The 16,631-nt window shown below is 42.9% G+C and overlaps 1 protein-coding gene across 2 annotated transcripts in view; it reads right to left on the reverse strand.

The window, feature by feature from the left end:
• Positions 1-4,486: 4,486 nt before the first annotated feature.
• The window catches only part of TRIM35 (tripartite motif containing 35), a 379,901-nt gene continuing 367,756 nt past the window's right edge, over positions 4,487-16,631 (reverse strand). For both annotated transcript variants that reach the window (XM_085613100.1, XM_085613097.1), the window contains one exon: positions 4,487-6,094. In XM_085613100.1, the coding sequence (XP_085469226.1) occupies positions 5,523-6,094 (572 nt within the window). In that variant the 3' untranslated portion in view covers positions 4,487-5,522. The remainder of the gene's footprint in view (positions 6,095-16,631) is intronic.

Below are 16,631 nucleotides of genomic sequence, written 5' to 3' on the forward strand. Positions count from 1 at the left end.
TCTAGAGCGCGCGACTCACCCTGGGGCATCTCGGCGCTATACCTAGTGGTCTGCTGGGAAGGGAAAGGGGGGAAGACACGTCAGCATAGGTAGAGACTCTAAGAAATCAGAACAGGAAGGTTTTCAGATGTTTCCTAAAAATAGTAAAGGAAGGGCAGGTGCGAATGCCGATGGGAAGTGCGTTCCAGTAACGCGGTGCAAGATATGAGAAGGCCCTGCCCCCGGCGCGGGTAAGACGGATGAGGGGGGTCTTCAGGAGCTCCAGCACATTTGATCGTAAGTTAAGCGTAGAGGTGGTTTTTGTTAGTTTATTTGCCAGGTATTTAGGACCTTTACCATTTAAGGCCTTATACGTGAGGCAACAGGTCTTGAAGTGTGCTCGTTTCGAAATAGGGAGCCAGTGCAGGTCTAAAAGCAGCGGGGCTGACGGCGTGCCAGCAGGGAGATTTAGGATCATTCGAGCAGCGGTGTTTTGAATAACCTGAAGTTTTTTTAGCAGTGTCGGGCCAAGTTCCGCCAGCAGAGCGTTACCATAATCGAGGCGGCTGATCACCATGGCCTGGACTAGAGTTCTCCGGTGCTTGATGGGGAGAAAGGGGAGGATCTTCCGTAGTAGTCTAAGGCTAAAGAAACAGGAGCTGGAGACTGCAGCTACGTGATCCTTCATGGAGAGGGTCTGATCGATTTTAAAACCCAGGTTTTTCACTACTTGTTTGGGCGCTGGTGCGGTGCCCAGCTCAGGCGGCCACCATTTCTCGGACCAAAAGAGAGGGGCCTTCCCAATTAGCAGGATTTCCGATTTGCTGGGGTTCAATTGGAGATAGTTATCCGTCATCCTCGCCTGGAGGTCATGGCTGCCAACTGCAGTTCGTCCATGGTGAAGGAGGGGTTCAGGTCCTCTATTGCTTCTGAGTGTTTTCAGATGCCCTATAGGAAACTGTCTGCCTAACCTCTTTCTGCCAACTTTGGTGGATAGATGTTACCCTAAATGTCAGCAGGGCCGGACTGGGAACTGAAACCGTCCCTGGTAAACTGCTCAGCCGCCACCCCCACCTCCTGGGAATGCTCCCGAGCAGTTTGCAGGGGCCGGTTTCAGCAGATTGTGTTACAGGGGGCCGATATTGCTGACCCCCGGTAACAAACACAGCCCCCCAGGGGCCCAAAACCGGCCCCCATCCTAGCAGCCTACCGGGGAAACGCCCGGTGCCCGCTATGGCCAGCCCGGCCCTGAATGTCAGTTATGACTCTCTTGACTTGCTCTTTTCTAGTTTGGAGGTTTCCCTGCGTGTCCCAAAAAGCTACACCAGCAAGAGTGAAGTTTCTTAAAGAAGTACAAGTTACATTTCTCATCCTTCTCGAGGTTCTCGGTTCTGGTCCAGAAGAGTTTCCCAGGTTGTTCCTTGAAGTACTCAGTGAGTACTTTTTGGGTTTCCTCCAGGTTTTCACTCGTGTCCCATTCCCTAAGTCCGGGTTCGAACAGTTGCTACAGCTTGCTCACTCTTCTCTTCCTATGCAGATTCTCTGCTTGCATCCTGGAGGAAGCTCTGGAATCTTTCACCCATTTTTACCAGTAGAGTGAGAGGTCCTTCATGCTACTCTACATATGCAACTGTGAGGTTCACCACTAACTCCTCATTCTCCAACAGCGATCAGTTCAGTATTCAAGAGCCTGGGCCAGAAGGAAATCTCCCTGTACGTTTCCCCTTGAAACTTCTTGCTCTGTGGTCAGAGAGGTGGAAGGCAACAATGAGGCTTCACCCAGGCTTTACAGCGGAGGAGGAGAGTAGGAAATTAATCCAGAAAGGTAGGATTTCTTGGTGACTCCAGGAAAAAGTCCTACATTTGCCCCTATACCTTCGACGACAACCTGCAGGAATGCCTCACCCATCATCTCCATCAGTAGCCTGGATGTCACATCCACCACTATAGAGTCTGCTCCAGTACATCCATCTGCCTCTATTTTGCAGTTTAAAAATCCGCTCCCCCCTCCCCCCCCCTCCAAAATCAGGACAGGCCTAGAAGTCACAAGCTGCAGTCTGAGGACCTGGAACATCTTGAACCTATGATTTTTCCCTGGGGGGAGGGGGCATACATGCTGACGAGCCTTACTGGCTCTTCTAGCAACGAGTCTTCTATGACCAGATATCAGCGTTAACCTGCTCAGTAACCCTCTCAGTATTGAAATGCTTACCCCTGATCAGACTCCTGTAGACTCGCAGTGGTTTCCCCTTTCAAGTTGTCTGTACAAATGGGCATACAGAATCACCCATTCCTGGATAAACCAGATGTCGGTTCTGGGCCACCTCGAAGCACAATGTACCAATGCATCTAGCCTGAGCCTTCCAATATCTGACGTTCAAGTTAACAAATATATAGCCATTGTCTCCACATCAGATATTGGCAACCAGGTTCGAAACTAATATGAGGGACGGGGCTTGAGCTACTCTACTGCAAGGTTTGATCTACCTGCAGGTCCTCCCTTCCAAATGCTTCCTCCTGTGAGTCCTCGAGGACTTGCACCTCTACTTCTTGCACCTCTTGTCACATGGTGTCCTCTTCTTCTGGTCCATTTTCCGGCGCCTTGTGTTGTTGTACTTCATCCCCGTACTCTTTTTCTGATGCTGTTCAGGCCAGAATGGAGACAGATGCAGTGTCAGACACTACGCACTAAGTGCAAGAAGGCGAGATTTGAAGGAAGAGGCGGCACAACTAGTCTGTGGAGAAAACAGATGTACCTCCGTCACCACTTGTGATGGGAGCAGGACCAAAGAAGGGCAAAAAGGAAAAAGAGGAAGAACATGGGCACCTAATATCAGTGTGCAGGTACTGCAAGTCATGCCTACTGGCTTTATCAGGGTGTTACCACAACAGTAAAAGAGTGCTTTAAAATAAAATAAAAAAACCTCTCTAGGGGTCAACACTAAAACCCCTAGGAGACTTAGGGTAATTCGTCTTAAAGCTTTGAGGGTGGCTCCTGTGGGGGCTGTGGCGCTCCTGTCAGTCCACAGAAGTTGGTGGTGAAGGCCCTGCCCTCTATGGGGCACCAAAGTACACAATATGCACATTTCTACCTGTGCTGCTGGGGCGATACTTCAGGGAAGCCTGTGGAGTTCTTTGATGCTTAGGCATTTTTTTATTTTTTCCTCATTTCCGTTTTTTAATGTGCACATGGGTGCAGATTTTTTGTCAATGGCCGCTGCCCTGCCCAACCTGGCACCTGCAGCTTTTTTGTTGAAGTTTGGGGAGACGCCCCTATGGTTCCTGCCATCTCCCTGTACACTCAACACTACGTTGGTGTCTTGGCTCGGGAACAGGCTTCTTCCCTGCCCCCCCAGGGATAGAATAATCCAGAAATGTGATGGAGGCCAGATTGCTCCATTCATCCAACCCTTCTTTTTCCAGAAGGCTTACATCAGAATTTTGGGGTCGAGGGAGATGCCACATGCACCCCCAGCATATTTCTTTCTCTGGGGCTGCCCCTGAATTTTGAGGCATATTTCAAACAAGACTCTTTCCAAATGAAGGCTGTTCCTGCAACATAATATATCTGTCACAGAAACTTGCAATGTGATTATTAGAAGCTCAAAACAACAGACATATACAAAAGTGATAACCCTTCAAATCCCACTTGGCCTGTTTTTTAAATGCCAATATCTCACAAATAGATCAGATTTACACCACTCCAACAAAAGCACACTTTGACTAAAGTTTTAAGTTCCTGCCAAGTTTGGTAATATAACATTGCAAGAGCACATCACACAAGGGAACACGCAAGAAGCGCAACTCAATAGCAAATTAAAATAAACTAATAATACAAGCACAACACACCTCTACAAAAACTGCACAGTATGATAAAGCCGAACAACAGGAAAAACACACGGAAGTCATCACAACAGTACATATAGCACTCAACACAAGAGCACAAAAATATCATAACACAAATGAGATGTACACAAGAAAACAAAAACACCACACACCATAAATATTTCATAAAGCAGAAGAGCACAACCACCCAACAGCACAACAACTAAGAAGCACACCACTACAGCAAGCCACTCAAACCACCACGCATCCAACTCCATTACCCTTTGAGTTTTACAAGGTGATGACCAACTATTCCATTCACACACATTTGCATAGGAAAATGCACAGTGTGAGATTTCTTATATGAAATGTGGAATGCACTTTTTGGGTACATCATGTAAATCTTTGGACACCCTAGGTAGGTCGCAGTGCTTAGATAGTCCAGGGCTTGTGGCCCCAGGCTATGTACACATTATGACATTCTTCAGCATATAGACATACACTGTGTACCTCAGATGGCTGTTCAGAATTTCCCTGTTCGATTCTGGCATGGTCACCTGTCAGTCAATAGTACTGCACCATATCCCATAGACTTTAACAAGGTTTTACAAGTGTAAAAGGAGGAAACAGTCAATTTATATAGGTAAACTCAATAATGGAAACATGCCACATCATCTTTGTTATAGACACAATATATTTCAGTTTTCAGTGTAGGCCTGTGTATTTTATATCATACAACAACGCACACTTCCCCCTAAAGATGCTTCTCGCTGCACCCCCTGGAGGGAAAACACCATTGCACTCCACCTGATCCCTCAGCTGTGTTCAGACCAACATTTTGAAAGTCACAGTCTACTGAAGCTTGTCCCCTTCCTTAGAGGTGCACATATGGGTTTCATTGGTAGATTTCAAAATCACGAAATGATCATTTCCGTTTCCCGTCAAGCTCAATTTAAAAAAAGAAAATAATGTCCGGGTAAACAGAGTTTCTCTCTACACACCATTAGCCACTCCACGTCTGACAAATGCTGGCGGCTGTTTCTCTCGAAAGTAGGTTCTCTTTTAAACATAGGTTTTAAAAAGTAAATTATGACGTGTAGTCTCATTTATGAAAAATAGACTGCAACAACAGTGCATAGTATAGGTCTCTGGTTCCCTCTGGCGGTGCTCAGATAACCCTTGGCTGCGGTGCTGGGATATATACCCGCTTCAAGTTTCCTCAAGGCTCATATATGAGTAATAGGTACCTTAACTACAATCCATAAGCCTGAAAGATTGTGTGTGTGTGTGTGTGTGTGTGTGTGTGTGTGTGTGTATATATATATATATATATATACACACACACAAACACACAAACACACAAATATACCTTTGCCCCTACCTTCTTCACATGACAGGAGGTAAATGCGGAAGTATATAGAATTCTACTTCCCATGGCAGCAAAGTTAGCAAACTCAAAGACATATTCAGGAAAATGCAACTCAAAAACAGAAAACATTTCATGTCGTACCATAAACTGGTCATATTGATTTTTTAAATTATATTCACTACCTCATACTAAATTGTATTCATTTTGCCGAGACCATACATATGTACATTTTTTTCAACAAGATTTGAAAAAATAGCAACGTTGGCTTAAAAAAAAGGACTGGGAACAATATAAAGAGATGAAGCCGCACAGTATAGAACACCTGTTCAAAGTTAGCATGGGAACTGGACTAATGACAAGGTTCCTCTCGGATGGAGATTGTTATTGGGCATATACTCAATGATTTGGGATGTGTGTGGGATCTTGAAGAACTTACATGGAAGTATGGAAAGACATTTTCTTGAAAATACTCATAGAAGGTGTAGATGTGAGAATTGTGCTCATCGTAAAATGACAATTCTCCCTCATCACAGTCCAGTTCCACACGGATCTTCTTTGGGTTCTTTGACAGTTTCACAAGAGTACCAGAAGAAGTAGAGACCATACATTGGTAGTAGCTGTTGCGACCCCACTGGTGGGAAATGTACCAGAGTCTATATTTGAATTTATTATTTAAGAAAGTCTCACTCCCATTACACCGCTTGGCTAGTCCCACTCGCCAATTATGGGTGCTTCCCAAATCCACCATCCAGGAGTGCCTGCCTTTGGAGAAACAAATTGAGCCCAGGATGCAGGTGGGGAAATAAGTGAAACGTTCTGGGTTTTTCAGCTCGAAATTGTAACCTTGGTCTATCACAGTGTTTAGGTCATCGGAGACTGTTAGCCAGGATGATGCAGTGTTCGGGTCAAAGCTGAAGGGAACTGCAGAGAGAAAATCCAAGAGCCAAAACATTAGCAATCGAGGAAACTCGAACACAACCCACTGCATTAAATCCTTAACTCCAACTTGAGTTCTCCTCCCAGGAATTCCAAGATCACAGGATAGTGAAGCCATGTGCAAAGACTGACTTTATTGCTATAACACATAAAGCACATCATGATTGCAAAGGGAAGCTAGCAGTAACTAAAAAGCAGCAGACTCTTCATGTATGGGATAGAGAGAATATATATATTCCCAGAAAAAATTAAAAGGTTAAAGTGAGGTTACAGTAAGGCTTTGGAAAAATATCTTACTTTAGATTAAAAAACTTTGGAAGTTCACTGAAAAAACCCAAAGACTGAAGTGGCGCGATAATTAGGTGTAAATGTTGGTTAAAACGTAACTTTTTAAACAAAAGAAAAAAAGATAATCACCAGTTATTGTTCAGTCTAGTAACTACAACTCACTTCCTCAGCATGTACAGAACGGTCATCGATAGCATAGAACATGCTGTGAGTGATGTAAGGTCATAAGCAATGCTTGGTGAAGACCAAAGTTATAATTACTTTAGTTAACTAGAACTGGTGAATTTCACTGGCTTTTTTTTTAGTTTAAATTGGAACGTTTTAACCAACATTCTCACCCATCTATGACGTCATTTTAACCTTTGTTTTTTCAGTGAATTAGGTTTTTTTAATGTAAAAAAAATATCAAACTGAACACATTTTTTTAACGTAAAGTAAAAATATAAAGAGATAATTTTAAACGTGGCAGACCTACTGGATTTATCAAAGGGTAAGGAAACCAATATATAGAAGGCTGGCTATTGATTTTAGCATGGGGTACGTACATCAACATATATAAAAACAGGCCTTATTGATTTTGACAAAAATTCAGCACAATAATTGATCAATAAAAGTATTCAAAAGTAATGCTAATAAATACACACATGGCAATGCATAATTCTTTTCACAAACATTTATAAGAAAGCATTTTGTTTTCAAACAACCATAAATGTGTGTTTGAGTATTTCTTGAACACTCTTCAGGCAGCACAATGCAGCCATAGAACCAACCATAAGAGGCCCCTGCACTCTAGTTGAAGAGCATACAGCTCCAGCTAGGAGTGCTTTAACCCCTTCGCTGCGGCGGGAATTCCGCCGCAGCACTGGGGGGTGTGGGGGGGGCAGCGCGGTGGCGCTGTGCTCATGACGGAGCCACTCCGTCATGAGCCACGGTTGAGCTGTGCTCATGACAGAGCGGTTCCGTCATGACTCCGCCCAGTTGCATTGTCCCCCCGCACAGGCGGGGAAACAGCGCCGCGTGGGCGGAGCGGCCGCCAACGGTCGCGGCATGACGGAACCGCTCTGTCATGAGCACAGCTCAACCGTGGCTCATGACGGAGTGGCTCCGTCATGAGCACAGCGCCACCGCCACTGAGCGGGGAAGGGGTTAAGGATAATGGTAAGCTCTCCGGGGGTCATGCATCAAATGACCCGGGTGGCTGTGTTTACTTTTTAATCATCCTTGGGCTACTCTGTTCCTGGCAGCCCCCTCACAACACTTTTATACATTGTTGCCATTCCTTGGGGCACCACAACAAAGATAATATTTTTCTTATATATAATTGTAAGTACTTAATATACAGGGCATTATGAGGCTCTCACGGGAGGGAGCAGTGAATACTGCATGGACAGCCTCATTGTTTGAATAGTGAAGCAGTGAGGCTGCAACGATTTAAAAATGTTTTTTATAGCAGTACAGGGAGCCCACTCCTACGCTGCCGTGGCATTATGTGCATTTTTGGTGGGTGCCCGGTCCCATCTGGGACACCCACAACTCCTCGTGCTGGATATTGTAAGAAGCCCAGGGCCCCTACGGCCTTGCCAGCTTCCCCAGTGAGCATCCTTCCTGGGTGCTGCAACAGTGAATAAGCTCCTGACCAGTGGGGGCATAACTTCTGCTCACGCTGCAGGAGCACATTCACTCTTCCCTACCCCTGCTAATGCTGGCAGGGATGTTGTTTTGTGATCCTGCCCGAGGACGGAGCAATATTGCGTCACGGCCAGAAGGTGATGGGTTCCCTGGGATGTAATACTTGGTTCGGGGAGGGGGCGGCGGGGGTCACACAGTTGGCCCCTCATTCCCGAATTACTTATTAAAAAATTATCAGGTCCCGCAGGATGGAGTCTCTGGAGTCAATAAGTGGCTTGGGCTCGGGTAGCAAGCATTCCCCTCCCCTCCTTAAATTGTAGTGTAGTTCCTATATCCCTGATAGGCTCTGCGCATTGGAATAATATACACTATAGTTTTGACATAGGACTGAGGTCAGCATGTCTCTATAGAGTACATTAAACTTAATTACTTGTGTGTGCCAGCTAACTCAGAGGTCACTAGAAACTTCTCGAATATACAAGAGGGGATTCGTTTCTGACAACCGCATAAACATGACAACTTTGTTTCCCTTAGAGTCGGAACAATCTTAGAACAGTTTAGATAACAGTTTCACTCAGTCAATCGTGCATGCTTCGTTTCTACAGAGTTGCACAGAAATGGAGAGACGGGTATTTCAATAAAAAGGGGGTTTATTGAACAGTCTTATTTCTCATGCAAGAGATATGAACTGCTACAATCGTAAGACAGGATGCGGAGTACAATACGTACAGGGTTAGCAGTAAGAAAAAAATACTGCAATAGCATGGTTTGTAGCTACGACATATATTCATAAAACACATACATAAATAACACAGGCTAAAATGTGAATACTCATCTGATGCTTCTAAATAGTTCTACCCCAGTGTACCTAACCTAAGTGTAGTACGAGGTAAGAAGTAGGTGCTGTTTTCTTAAGTATAGCTAGCTATAGTTTTAGTTTTGCCAAGAGTTGCCCAAAGTTTCTCTATGTTCTAGTCTGCTCCATACCTTAGAATGTGTGAGGTTGAAATCTCTTTCCGGGACTCGATATCTAACACCCCGCAAGGGGAGTCAGAAACACTGGAGCTGGATTCTCTGCGAGGAGGATGACAGCGTCTGGTCAGTGCATCAGGCGGGAACTCTATCTCCTTCCAAACTTGCTGTGGCGAACCGTAAGTAGGCAGTCGAACTGGACCGTACCGGAACTGTGGTTTGCCATGGCAAGTGCAGGTCTATTTATACCTTGAAGGTGTTTAGGAATGCCTGTATTGACGTATAAGTCAGGCATCGGAACGTCATGAATGAACCCCTAAGGAATATATGTTTATGCATACTAAATGAGTTCTTGGAGAAATCAATATCCAAGCATGAGAAATTCCTAAGGGCTTAAGAGTCTGGTTTTCCAAGAACTCGTTGTGACGTGGATTGACGGATGTAGGAGACCATGCCTGTATTTGATTAGCATGGACAATGCCTAAATAGGGGCAGGATTTTCTATGCCTAAATAAAGGCAATATGAATTGTACGTATATAAGGGCATAAATCAGGAAACCTGTATGCGGAATCTAAATCTACACACAACACCCACTCCAGTTTTGTATGAACGACATTACTAAATCCCAAACATACTAAACATATCTAAAAAGAGAGTATTGCATGATTAGCTAAAACATATCTAAAAACATATGTATTAAGAATGTATTACAAAACCATTGCTATGCATAAGGTGCTGTACATATTAAAATATATTTCATTCTAAGCATATGTGTGTATTTGAAATGCTAAAAAGAATGAACCAGAAAAATACACATGATGAAATGGCCTGTTAATACAGAAGAAAAAAGCCAAAACCATTTCATTATCAGGTTAACACAAATCAATTGTCGACGTGACAAGGTGGCAAAATGTCCCTGGAAGATTTTCAAAGAATTCCGTTCTCTATGAATAGTTCTACTATAAGCAGATTACTGTGCCAAAAAATAAAATTAAAAAAAATTTGGAAAAAAAAGATTAATCATAGGAAAAAGTTCCAAAGTTAGTCCTTTGTCTGAAAAGAAGGAAGGCCAAATTCAGAGTCTCATCAGAACACTGTGTGCCGGAATCAAAAGTCAGTATGTGGGCCTGGAAAAAACATGAAATCTTCTAATCCCGTAGACAAAAATGTGTCTACCGTTGTAGGTGAACGTTGGAATACCTCGTTTCAAAGATTAACTGCACATAGATGTGAACTATCGCCTTCAGCATTGGTTGCATCAGCAATATTCGAAATCGGATGTTACCTGCGTGCCCGATGTTTCTTCTCGTACCTCAGCAGTAGCAATTTGCGTCTGTGAGATCTCAATGAATGCCGTCATCAGGAATGGTAGCCGCTGGGGACAACACAGAGCATGGGCCGTTACCGGGTCCAGCAGAGTATCGATATCCATAGGCATGACTGATGGGAGTGTTAGACAGATGTCTAGCATGCATTCTTCACCGCAGAGCAGGCAGCGTAGAACAGTTAAGATGCAATCTTGCCAGATTGGTCTGAATGACAGAAACCATGTGGTGTTTAATTCTCGTAGACTAGGTAAACCCAAAATTTGGACGATGTGCTCACGACACTTCATCTCCAACAGAGCTCTCTCTATGGTGCCTGGAGTGACGCTGGTGATTTGGCTTGCCATATCGTAGCAGTAGGAGCAAAAATAGGATCCCTGCAAGGAGTGCTAAAAGGATCGGCAGTCCACCAAACACAGAGTGCACGAAGTTTGGAAATATGCTGAGGACTGCTTGAAAAGGTGCTAACGGTCCTGCACATACGTTCTTAAATACATGTATAATACCACTCGTATCAGACATGTTTAAGATACAACCTAACATTTCTGAGAAATGTACAGGGCAGTTTGTATACAAAAGGGTATGTATCTCAGTAGAAGTCCTTGCGACTTGGAGATCATAGGTTTCTCTGGCCGAGGTCAGTGGCACTGTTTTCTGTAAAAGAATGGCTTTCATTCTGCTTAGAGTATCAATTCGTATAGAAGAGATGTTCAGTGAAGGCCATAAAGGCGACTCCCTGACTGTGTCTATTTGTGGAAACAAGACTTGCATTCAGCAAGTGACCCTGGATGTAACTGTAACTAGATATGGAATACCTGGCAACATGCCACAGCAGCTGTGGTCATTCCACATAATGTAACTCCCATTAGAAAGTTGGCCAAAAATTTGATTTATCACTGCAGCCGGTGAACCTTGCAGGTGACAGGATAAGTTTGTAGTGGAACCATCACAGGCCCTGTGTAAGTTAATACCCTGAGAAAGGAGAGAACCGTTCGGTGCGTGTTCACAGTTTTCACCGCTAAGAAACACTTCACGTTCCCCACTCCAATATCTATGTGTGTAAGGTAAATCCCAGGATGTCTTGATGTATCCTTTACCCAACCTTGCATATTTGCTTACTGGTATATGTTTTAGGCAATACTGAAAATGGAAAGTTGTAACAGGCAGAGTAATTTTACCATGTATGATCTACTCAGTAGTTGGTTTTTCTGCCACTGTGAATTGTAATTTTTCCAGTTTTTCCAATGCTCAGCATAGTGTAGTCTGCTCTCCTTTGTGCCAGTCTGATCTGTTTATCAGTGAGATTGATTTCTGAAAACATTGATGTAGTGTTGATTAAACGCCAAGGCACATAGCCTGCACGCAAGTTTTGTAGCGCCCAGCCCAATAGTATGATAGAACGTAGCTGAGACTGACCATGTTGCAACATGACCAAGTCCTGTTCCATGATGTCTATGACAGAAGACACAATGCTGTCCAATGAATATATTCTTGACGTTAACCCATTGTCTACTACGGAGAGAGTTTTCCCTAAATTAATACAATCAATTTCTCGTATTCGTTCTGTAGTCTCTGCTTGGGTAACCTTCCATGCTTCATTATAAGCAGCGTAGATACCGGCATATATGAAACGTTTTTGACGCGGATTTCTTGGTCCTAGCAAGAACTCCCTAAGGTCTGCGCCTTCTTGAAGAAACGTTAAGTGTTGTTTTACATCCTTCAGTGTAGCTTTCTGTAGCCAATCAAGGCAAAGTTTTCCTACACTGTATGTTGTTACTACCCCTGGATGCTGTCTTTGAACATAGCGTGCGTCTGGCCTATTGATGATGAAACCCTGTGTTTTGTTCAGGAATCGGTCTGGACAGTTATTTGTGTCTGTGGGCCAGAGCAACCATTTCTTCCATTCTGGATCTGATCTGTTGTGATGCAAAATATTATGTACATCAACCTCCCCCGTGTAGTGCTATTACTTGCAGGTATTGATATGGTCGGTGTGTTCATGTCTTTGATCTTGGCTAATCCAAGGCAAGAAGTTTGTTGGACAGTGTCATTCAAAAACACAATTTGCTCAGGGATGATACAGGCTCTAAACAAAGCTTCTACCCCCTGCACATGACAGTTGGGCAATAAAGGCAGAATAATAAATCTGTTTCGTATTGGTCAACATATTTTTCGTTCCTGTCTTGTTCATAGTCTTAAAATAAAACGATTCTGGATTTGAGAAGATGAATCCTGAAAAATATGGAAATTTCATTGCAAAAGTTTTTGAGCTACCCTTTGGAGGTGTAGGACAATGTTCCCATTGGTTATACATAAATACATTTCTAGGTGATGCAGTTTTATGCAAGAAGTGATGACTATAGTGATTATAACAATAGATTTGTTCATAGTCTGATGAACCCTCTAAATATTCATGATTTGTGAATACTGTAGACATCTCTAGATCAGACATCATGTTATTAACAGTCTTGCAGTCCCAATCATCAGAAAAGGTACTAGAGGTAATAAAGTCACTTATTGAAATCTTAAATAAATGTGGAATCTTCAAAAGCTCCAACGGGCCAAAAATGTCATATTCAGTTCTGTCCCAAACTATACCATCTGGTATAGGAACGGCTGTGATGTTCACTGCTGACAAGTCTCTTGCTTCACGATGGGATGATTTGTGTGGCTGGAGAAGTAAGTTCACTCTTTTACTTGCTGTGTCCATTTGAATATATCTTCCATTTATCAGCATACCCAGAGTTATTACCAGAGCTAACCATAGTAGAAATAAGAATATTCCCAAAACAATCCATAGTTCAATCCATGGTGAAACCAGATCAGTCTTTTTCAGGAGATGAAAAAAAGTCTGTTGCTTGTTCTTTGAAAGTTCTTTGTGCTGCCGTCGTTTCAGGTTCGCTGGTATCCTCAGAAAACGTATCAAAGTCAATGAAATGGCCAGAGGCAGTTCTGTCAATGGTTGGAATTGCATCAGGATCTGTTGAATTCGCTGGAATCAATTGATCACTTGTTACTTCGTTATAGACAGGTGTATCAGGACGAACTGTTATTTGGGTTTCAAGAGGGACGAGTTCCATAGCGTTGTTGCTTAGTCCTTTATTTCTCACAGTAGAATCTCCAAAGGTGATGAGTCTCTCAGTTTGAACCTCTTGGATTGTAGCTAGAGGAGTGCGTCTGCTACATTTGCGGAGTCCACTTGGCCTCCCGCTTAGTATCGGCCACATAGTGTGGTTTGATCAGGTAGGACACAAATCTTTTCTCCTTTTTACCAGCAAGGGGCGGCAAAAGTACTGTTCTTGATCCGTGGATTGCTAGGACAGGTACTGGTTGTCTGTAAGAAGGCCCAAATTCCTTCTTGTCCGCGATCTTTTCTCTGACTAGATCACCAAGCTTTGGGATCCAGACAGGCCTTGCTAGGATGGCCGGTTTATCCCCAGTGATGGTTGGCTTGAGGAGCACATTGCTTTGTTTCGTTCTAAGTTCATTTAAGTCCTGTAAATCACCCAAACGATCTTGGATATCAAATTTCTTATTTTCCATCACTGTGCCTTGCATTTCAAGGTGCAGATCCGTCAATATAAATTATAAATTCGTACTGATCAAGAGACAGAATTTCAGTAGGCAGAGGACATTCGTGTTCGTATTGCAGGAAAGCTTGTGTTTTTAAATAAGGATCAAAAATATATTCAACATCAGTTGCAGCAAGGGAATTAACCAGTTGTATCCATCTTGGATGTAAAGCTTTTGCATTCGGAATGCTAGCTTTAGTAACTGCCTCCAAGTCTGGTACAGGAGTAACAACCATAATGTGTTTCCCCTGTACTAGGGCTCTTTCTTTTGCTACAGCAGTTTGAACTGTTGTCAGAATCTTTTCTGTAGAAGTGAATTTCATTTCTGCTTGTGTATACAAGTGTGATTTGTATGCAATTGGTACTTTTTCACCTTCGTTAAAAGTTATGTAGGTGAATCCGCATTGACCCGGAATGATTTGGATCACTAATTTGCGTACATTTACGCGTGTTTGCAAGTGTTTAGTTGCTAACATGTCTGTTTGAAGTGCACGCAGAATTTCTGTGTGTTCTTGTGTCCAAGTTGTGGCTTTGAAATCAGGTTTGATTAATTCGTAGAGAGGTTTAACCCTCTGCATAGTTTAGAATGTATGTTCTTCCAAAATTCAAGAAACCTAGAATCGACCTAAGTTTTTCAGCATTTTTAGAGGTTGGAGCAGCGCACATTTTTCTAAAAAGTTGTCTGCCAGGCTTTTGCCTTCACTTTAAAGTTCATATCCTAGGAAAATGACGTTGAGATGGGCAATTCTGGACTTTTTAAAGTTGAATTTGTAACCCTCAGAGTCAAAGCCCAATATAATGGTGTTCACCCTGTTCAAGTGTCTGTCCAGGTCATCGTCTATCAGATATATATCATCGACATATGACAATGCCTCGTCATCATAAATTTGTAGTAACTCTGTTACTCTTGCTGAGCATAACCCTGGGCTGTGTTTGAACCCCTGTGGGAGTCGACAAAATTGACGCTGGGTCCCCATCATTGAGAAAGCGGTCAAATATCTACTTTCTGGTGCAATATTTTGACAAAAGAAACCATTTGAAATGTCTAATGTGGTTTTGTACTTTTTACGCACAATGTTATTCATTAATGCTGTACTGTGTGCATTTTGCACTGCAAATGTTTTACAACAAGAGTTTAGGTGTCTGTAATCCAAAACTAGACGATATGTATTGTCTGGTTTGGAGACAGGAAACAAAGGATTGTTCATTGACGAGGTGCATGTTTCAATCACCCCTTGGTATTAAAGTTGATCTAAGATCTCCCTGACCTGTTTTTTTAGCTTCTTGCTTAATTGGATACTGCCTTTGTGCAGTTGGTTGATTTTTTAACTGGATTTTGTGGTGAGGTGAGTCCTCATCCCATCCTACATGATTTTTATATAATGCTGGGGCCTGGGCCACTGCCCATTTCCTGGCATAAGTATATTTCAAATGTACTAGAACATTGTTGGAGAAGGCTGGCATAATGATGTCTTCACCATGTGGGCACTCCCTGACAAATTCTGGTGGCCAGTCTTGTTCTGCTAGAAGTATATCATAACCTTTTGAAAGTCGCTCCCAAAAGAGTGATTTCACTTTTCTTGGTATGTCTCCCTCGCTCCGGAGTGTTATTTCATATAACCTTTGCGGAGAACTAACCCTGGTGTCTGCAGTTTCAACTTGAATGTCCCCATTCAAGTGCACCGTCTCCAGAAGCCCTTTCAGGTTCTGGCGAGCTACAGTAACTTCTGCTGCGCTGTCCATCATTGTCTGAGCTACCATCTTTTTGGAGAATTGAGGTTTTGGTTTGTTTTTCTGAACGTGTTCATCGTCTTTGGACTTCATGTGTTCTTCTTTGTTCTCTGATCATCCTCTTCTTTCAGATGTCTGTGATGATATCTTGATACCTGTCAGGTTTTCTCAAATTATCCCTATTCCTGAGGTTGTACCTCCTTTCAGAGGGCTCCTTTTGAGGAGACCTACCTCGGGATTGAGAATCTTTTTCTTTTGAATGTTGTTTATTTTCCCACTTCTTTTTAGAAGAGGTAGGAGTGTTTTTAGTAAAGGTCTTTTCAGGACTTTCAGACAGTTGTGGTTTAACTGGTTTCCCTCCCAAACTGTCTCGGCCTAATTCTTCATAGGATTTTTCAATTATTCTGGCTAGTTCTTGTGGTTGTTCTTTTACATCAAATTCGCTTAATTTCTGGCGGATTGCCACTGATGCTGCTTCTCCTTTGATATTAGATAATATTATTGTTAAGACCTGGTCGAAATTTTTCAGTAACTTCATACCTAAATTCAGAGCAGGCTCTGCCCCGTATTAGTTTTGAATTTGTTTCAGGACATCAGATATTACCGCCGTAGACGGAACACCATGTGTTTTTGTGTAGATTGCGTAGATTGCAGCAAAGACTGTGCCCAAAGCGGTGCAGTCTTCCAGATGTGGCGTTATCTCCATTGGTAAACAGATTGTTAGAATTCTGTGTTTCTCATAAGGGCTAGTATTAGGAAATACGGCTTCGATTTGAGTAATTTTTTGAGCTATCCAGAATAGAATTTGTTCACGTTTTGTGGGCATTTTACCCATGACAGCGTGTAAAATCTGTGGAGTGATTCTTAGCGCATTCCCTTGGTGAGAGATTTGTTTTGGAATGGCTATTATTGGTTGGACTGTGAAAGTCTGCATGACTTATTGCACCAATTGTCTATATATTTTGATTAGCTCTTTGAGTTGAGCTAGTAATTCTACATCTGAC

This window comes from Triturus cristatus, chromosome 6 (assembly GCF_964204655.1).
Source record: "Triturus cristatus chromosome 6, aTriCri1.1, whole genome shotgun sequence".
NCBI classification, from domain to species: domain Eukaryota; kingdom Metazoa; phylum Chordata; class Amphibia; order Caudata; family Salamandridae; genus Triturus; species Triturus cristatus.